Here is a 6552-nt window from a genome sequence, read left to right on the forward strand (position 1 = left end):
GTGGTGTTTGTGAGCTTACATGTCAACCGCCTGTTTATTTTATTTTAAAATCCAGACATACATTTTGGTCACTCTCAATACACATTCTTCATCGCCTTGAATGTTGGGGCTAAATTGTTATGCAAGCTCTCACAACTAAATTATACATGACATGTAAGCAATTTTGCATAAGTATCGTCATAATTCACTAAAATACTTAACTACCAAGAAAAGTTTGTTTAAGTACATAGGTAAGATATGACAATAAGGAGATGAAATGGTAACGTACAAATCAAGTAAAGGCTTGCACAAATAAACCAGGACCAAAAAACAAAGAGTCACCTGCTGCCTGACTACTATTACAGTCTGATAAGTAGTAAGAATAAATTGTAATAATGCACAGCTGTTATCAGTACAACATTGATTTTAAATGACACCAAAAGCTTTACATAAGCCTTTATGTCATATTGCTGCAAAATCCTTAATCACAGCACAAAGAACGTTTCTTCTACGCAGAGCTTTGATCATTGGTGGTTTCTGCTTCATCTGCTGTCTTGTTCTGTCCATCGTTCAGGAGTTGTTCCTGTTCTTTCCCACGAATCCCCTCCCCAACGATCACAGTCTCTATATCCGGGTGCAACTTATCGCTCTCAGAGGTTGGCTTGTTTTCCAAAGGTGGGACTAAAACCGTCTGTGCGGCGGCTGCTTCCAGCAGAGACGTCGCCGAGACAGTGGAGATGTCTGACGCCAACAAGGTCTCAGAAATGGGGACGGAGAGCGTGGGAACAGACAGAGAGCCGGACGGAGCTTCAGAGGACAACGTCTGAGCTACGGATACCGGGATGGAAAAGGGCACGGCGATGGCCGAACCATCTAACGTGATGGCGTTTGTGCCCCCGGTGGCCACGATGGGCTGGATCTGCGTCCCCGGCGGGACCTCAGTGTGGATGACGGCGATGGTGCCGCCGCCGCCGTGGCTGACCAGAGTGATGGCTCCGTGCCTGGCCCAGTCAGCTGGGAGAGTCACCGGCTCAGTCGGAACCACCACGGTTTCTGTGCTGCTTTTGTCCTCATCGTCAATGGCGTGAACGGTGGCAACTGCGGAGGAAGAGCTTTTGTTGGCTGTGCTCGTTTTCTCCTCCGATCCTCCCTTTTCTTTTGTAGGAGACTTGGGCTTCTTCTCCTCCACGTTGCCCTCCAGCACAACCAGGTAGGTCTTCCATGGCGCATCCGAGCCATGGATCTGTTTCGGCAACCCAAACAAGAGAATCAATGCCTCCCCCCTTAAACACAAATGCTTCTTTTTTGCCGTTTGGCGAGAGAAGCCGTACTCACCATAGTGTGCCTGCGCAGGGTGGACTTGTCAGTAAAGGTGCGTTTGCAGAGCCCACACATGTAGGGCTTCTCTCCCGTATGAATCCGCTGGTGCCTCTGCAGCGCGTTGAGCTGAGTGAAGTGTTTATCACAGGACTTGCAGCTGTACGGACGCTCACCTGAGCAGCAAAACTTAGAAAATGAATCGGGGGGTAAGCAAAAACAATTCCTTGTACTCCAAATGTGTCTGAGGAACTATACCCGTGTGAATTTTTAAATGCTGGTTGAGAGAGTTCCTCTGGGCGAAGCCTCTGCCACAGTGCTCACACTTGTACGGCTTGGAGCCCGTGTGGATGTTAGAGTGATGCCTCAGGTACTCCTTGGATGCAAAGCTTTTACCACAGGACTCGCACATGAAAGGCTTTTCTCCTAAAGCAACAGAGGATTTGTTTAATCAGCTGTCTATGTTCAAAGTCAAACTCAAATCTGGAAAAATGTTTGTTAAACGCTTTTATTTTTTATTTTTTTTACCTGTGTGGGATCTCTTGTGATAGGCCAACATGTGCCTTTGAGAGAACCGGGCGTCACACAAATCACATGCATAGGGCTTCTCTCCTGTATGAGTCCTAGACACACATGAACACACTTGCTGAACACTAGTCTGTTGCACTTATTCGTGATTCCAACCTACACTGGCTTGCAAATGTGATCTGATCCACTTCATCAAAACCCTTCGAGGAGACTTTAGGAAATGGGCAGAAATACCTCCAAGTAACTTTAAAGTACTTAAAGTCGCATTTTAAGGCTGAAATCCTACATATGAGCTGGAAAGAGGTCAAAACTTCTACCTGTGATGCATCTTGAGGGCAGAGTTCTGGGTAAACTTGGCCCCGCAGACGGTGCACTCGAAGGGCTTCAAGCCCGTGTGCGTCCTCTCGTGAAGCAACAAGGCCGCTCTGGAGCTGAGGGACTTCCCACATTCGGCGCACACGTGCCTCATGTTCCTTTCGTGTACCTGAGACACAACAGGAAATGTTGAGCTTATTATGCAGACAGAAAAAAAAAATGGGGGCATGCAAGGTTTTGTCACTCCTCACCTGTCGTTTATGGCGGACGACGTCCTTCTTCCGTTTGAAGGTCTTGCTGCAGGAATCGCAGGCGAAGAGCCTCTCGTTGCTGTGGACGTGCTTCTCGTGGATCTTCAGATTGCTGCTGTTGGCGAAGGTCTGCATGCAAGTCTCACAGCGGTGGATGACGTGTGCTTTCACTCCATGGTATGTGCTAGGGGAAGGAACAGTTCAGCTCATAGCCGACACCAAAGGGAACCTTGGTGAAGGTTAATAGGACAGCAACCAAGTTACCTGATGTGCTTCAAGTAGCTTTTCTCATAGTGGAAAGTCCGCTGGCACTTGTTACAGCTGAACTGGGCCTTGGATATCCTTTTAACTTCCTCCCCAGACTGTCCTTCCTCATCTTCGTCATCCTCCTCCTCTTCGTCCACATACAACGAGTCTTGAGGATCGTTACTCTGTGCATCTTCCTCAAAGTCCATGTCATGCGCCTCATCTGAGGCTCTGCCCTCGATAATCTCCTGTTCCTCATTTAAGTCTTCTTCATTCTCTAGTTCAGAATCTCCACCGGTTCTGTCCTCAGATTCATTCGTTTGGTTTTTATCTTTAGGATCCTCTTTCAAAGAGTAACGCAAGCGTCTCTGGAGCACCTTACGGCCCGCCAGCTTCAGTTTCAACTTTTTTACTTGCTTGGTCGTTTTCCTTTGAAAGGTTTTTGCCTTCAGCTTCTTTTTACGGTCTTGTTTCTTGGGGCTCTGCGACGAAACCTGCGGCTTAAGAGGTTGCTTCTTTGCGTCAACCTTTTCGGCGCAGGGTAATTCTCCTCCTCCGTCTTTGACTTCGGAGTCGCAGGTTTTCCTTTTGGGCCTTTCCAGAACTCCAGCGCTCAAGGCGTCGCTGCAAACCACCGACAGGCCCTCGCAATCCAGTAATCGCGCCACTTCCTGAACGTCGCCGATCTTATTCCTGGCGACCTCTATCTTACCCGTGTAGACGAACTCCAGATACTTTGAGAAGTCACTCGAGTGCATGTTTGAGAGCTGTAAATTAGCTTGGTTTGCGTCCTGAGAAAGGAGAACCTTCTGAAAATACCCGCTGGACGCAGCCAGAATCAGCTGGTGGGCTTGAAACTCCTCTACCTCTTCCTGGTAGTTCACTTGGACTGTTACGTCACACAGTTGCCCCTGCATCCTCATTTGATGCAGGGAAGCCAGAAGGTTTTCATGGTGAGACTTTGAGGTGAGCTGGATCACCTTGATCCCCATTTATCACTGCTGGCGCTGGGGGAAACACAAATATGGGACATGATGTTACTCTGAAGATGTCCTATAAGATCGACAGTATGTTTTTAAATGCGTGTCCCCCAACTGTCTGATACCAATAGGAGTCACCAGTTTGGGGAAATCTACACTGAATTTTCTTTTCTTCAGATAGAATGTAAAAAATACCAAAGACAAACTTACAAATAATTCAAAAGGGGAGTATGGAGAATCATAATCGGAAGGTTTTAGTGAACGATGTTAAAGTATTAAAGTACTTCAAAGGGATATTTTGTTTTGTTCTAATTTAAATGTTGCAGAGCACTCTTGAAAAGTTTCTTATTTCATTTCCATAAATCAGAGTTTCAGGTCACATTTTAACAAGAAATAACTTCTGTATTTACACTTCTTGAAGTCTTTCTTCTGACATTGGCTATTTTATTTTTTTTTTTTTTCATTTGATAAACCACATAATACTGATCCAAAGCACCCCACAAGCATGAAAGAAGCAAGAGCATCAAGAAGACAAAGGGACATAGCAAACAGAGCAGGGATTCAATCATGGAGAGGTTTAACACGAGTTTGGAAGTAATTTTCCAATATTACCATCACAATGGCTAAACATGGTGGTGCCATCATCATGCTGAGGGGACGCTCTGCTTTAGCAAGGACAGGAAAGCTGGCTAGACGGGGAAAGGAATGGAGGTAAATAAAATACTTAAACTTTTTATCTGTAAAACTGCAAAATGTGGAAAAAATATCAAGGTTATGAACACTGTGAGGTACTGAATGTTTCCTTATGCGTTTCTGGTCTTTGCTGAATCTTTTCTTTTAATATGTTTTTACAAACACTTTTCAATTTGATTAGCTATATTTTATTAATCCTCAACTTTTCCAATGTTTTTTTTTCTTTTACATTGTTGCATATCGTTCTGTAGAAGACAGAAAACGAGTAAAACAATCACATTAGAAAAACATACTTCCTCGAAGGATGACACATTTTTTTAGTGATGCTTTCAACACTTTCACATGCACAGCAGGAATACAGTACTGCAAAGGAATAGTCGTATCTTAAAGTGCTAAAGGTTGCCAAATATTTCTGTAAAGTTGCCTTCTTCATGGCATTGTGTGTCTCTCGCCGCGAGGTGTATCTTCACATGAGCAAAACACTCATAATCCATCACTCTGGAGTTGACACCATTGACAGCAGCTCAAGGTAAATGCTAGCACTAGCATCGCAGACAATAGCTAAATCAGATCTAAAAGCAACACTCGGCTCTAAATGAAGGTACGTGTAGGCTATTGCGCAAACTGACTCCACAGTACGCATCTCGCACAGTGACCGTGTGACATCCAGCAAAGCCATTCAACGCCAGTTAAGTTTTCTTACCGTAAGCTCGGTAAAATGGCAGCCCTTCACTTCCACAGCGGAAGGCACTTCCTGCTGAAGTCCCTCACAAAGACCGCTCCAGGCTTTTCACGGCAGTGACATCCGGTGGCATAGTCGCTGGTTTTGGATTAGTCCTTTGTTTAACCTGTGAAATACCGACTACAAAAGCTTCCTTCGCTTGATTTTAAAATATAATATATCGACTACGATGATGGCGTTACGTAACCGGAATAAAACGAGCGCGTGTAATAATGAGCTGTAGTTGTTTAGCGATACACAGCAAATTATTGTGTCGAATTAATTATTATGCAGAAATTTTGGCGTTTCTTTTATGTGATTGCGTTTTGTTTTAGTACTAATCGTCATTAAGCGTGTTGGACGGCGATTAGGAGAGAAACACCGACAATTACGGCAGCTGCTTTAAGGACAATTTATGAGTAAAGTGATATTACCGTAACGTTCAACACAAATAACAGGAAAATTGCTGCGTTTTTCACGTATTGCTCCCCAGTGTCCACACGATGGCGGCATTGCGCAGAGAGGATGTCTCATGCCTTAATGCCCAGGGAGACGCGAAGACGTGAGAACCATTCATGTGAATTATTATAGAGCTGCGATCTATTTTTGCATTCAAACTCTACTTTTTAAAAGCTATAAAACTTGAATAAAATCAAGTTATTGATCACGATGCTTTTATGTTTCTCCTTAAGTTACATGTTTATGCAAAAAGGAAAAAAAAAAGTACCATATGCTGTAAAGTTTTTTTTCTTTACATGACATGAGTGGCTCTTCCAGAAACCTATGCAAAGGGTGCCTAGTCCAACTTCAAAAACACGTTATGTGAATTGGTTAATTATTCTTTTCTTAATTGCTCTTATGCATATGTGTGTGTGTGTGTGTGTTGCATCATTGTTGAATCTAAAAGTTTGATCCTATCTCCAACTTAAGATGTCCAGATCCACTGATGTTTGCACTTGGTTTTCGCCTGTGCATGCATTCTAAACATTTCTGGGTTGTTTATTGTTGTCGTTAAGGTCTTACCATATTTAGTAAATTCCTTTGTGTTGAGTTGCTCGGTTATTACTTTTGTTCTATTCATTTTGTATTCTGGATTAGACTCTTATGTTAGCATAAGTCTTTTCCCCTTTGGGTTTGTAGATCCTTCTGTGTTTGGTTCAACTCTCTGTGTTAATTAGTCCGCTTCCCTCAGCGTTCATGCTTTGTATTCTCCCCCATGTGTGTCTGTGTCCCTCTGATTAACTCACCTGCTTTCAATCCTGCCACTCCTCCTCAGTATTTAAGCTCCTCGGCTTTCATTGTTCTCTGCTGGTTTCTTTCATTGTACGTGCCGTGGTCTCCGCGTGCCTTCTGGGTAATTTTTACTCTTTTCTTGTGCGTCAAACTCGCCCATGTTGCTCTCAAGTTCCCGTCCTCCTTTAACTTAAAATCCTGTCAAGTCAGATCCATTTGGTGGATTTCTTCTCAGCACCACATCTGAAATCTTTGAAATTTTGATAATAAACCAGGTCAGTAGGGATTA

General features: G+C 43.9%; 1 protein-coding gene across 2 annotated transcripts; it reads right to left on the reverse strand.

Moving 5' to 3' along the window:
* Positions 1–4: 4 nt before the first annotated feature.
* On the reverse strand, positions 5–6156 carry gzf1 (GDNF-inducible zinc finger protein 1). 2 transcript variants are annotated; one of them, XM_044106052.1, is made up of 9 exons: positions 6054–6156; positions 5013–5157; positions 2655–3643; positions 2391–2574; positions 2142–2308; positions 1825–1919; positions 1555–1722; positions 1315–1472; positions 5–1222 (listed from the first exon to the last, which is right to left on the reverse strand). In XM_044106052.1, exons 3-9 carry the CDS (start codon positions 3626–3628, stop codon positions 488–490), a joined length of 2481 nt encoding a protein of 826 aa, XP_043961987.1. In that variant the 5' UTR covers positions 3629–3643; positions 5013–5157; positions 6054–6156; the 3' UTR covers positions 5–487. The 2 variants fall into 2 exon arrangements, with proteins under 2 accessions (XP_043961987.1, XP_043961986.1); XM_044106051.1 differs by lacking the exon at positions 6054–6156 and having other exon boundaries at positions 5013–5584.
* Positions 6157–6552: the final 396 nt, after the last annotated feature.

The sequence above is a fragment of the Gambusia affinis genome, linkage group LG22 (genome assembly GCF_019740435.1).
Source record: "Gambusia affinis linkage group LG22, SWU_Gaff_1.0, whole genome shotgun sequence".
Classification (NCBI taxonomy): Eukaryota; Metazoa; Chordata; class Actinopteri; order Cyprinodontiformes; family Poeciliidae; genus Gambusia; species Gambusia affinis.

What these genes read in the sequence shown, in the direction of transcription:
- gzf1 (XM_044106052.1), bottom strand. Translation starts at nt 3,628, where the DNA reads ATGGGGATCAAGGTGATCCAGCTCACCTCAAAGTCTCACCATGAAAAC. An exon ending in TCGTCCGCCATAAACGACAG is followed by an intron (nt 2,309 to 2,390) that starts GTGAGGAGTGAC and finishes GTTGTGTCTCAG; the next exon opens with GTACACGAAAGGAACATGAG. An exon ending in TCACAAGAGATCCCACACAG is followed by an intron (nt 1,723 to 1,824) that starts GTAAAAAAAATA and finishes CTGTTGCTTTAG; the next exon opens with GAGAAAAGCCTTTCATGTGC.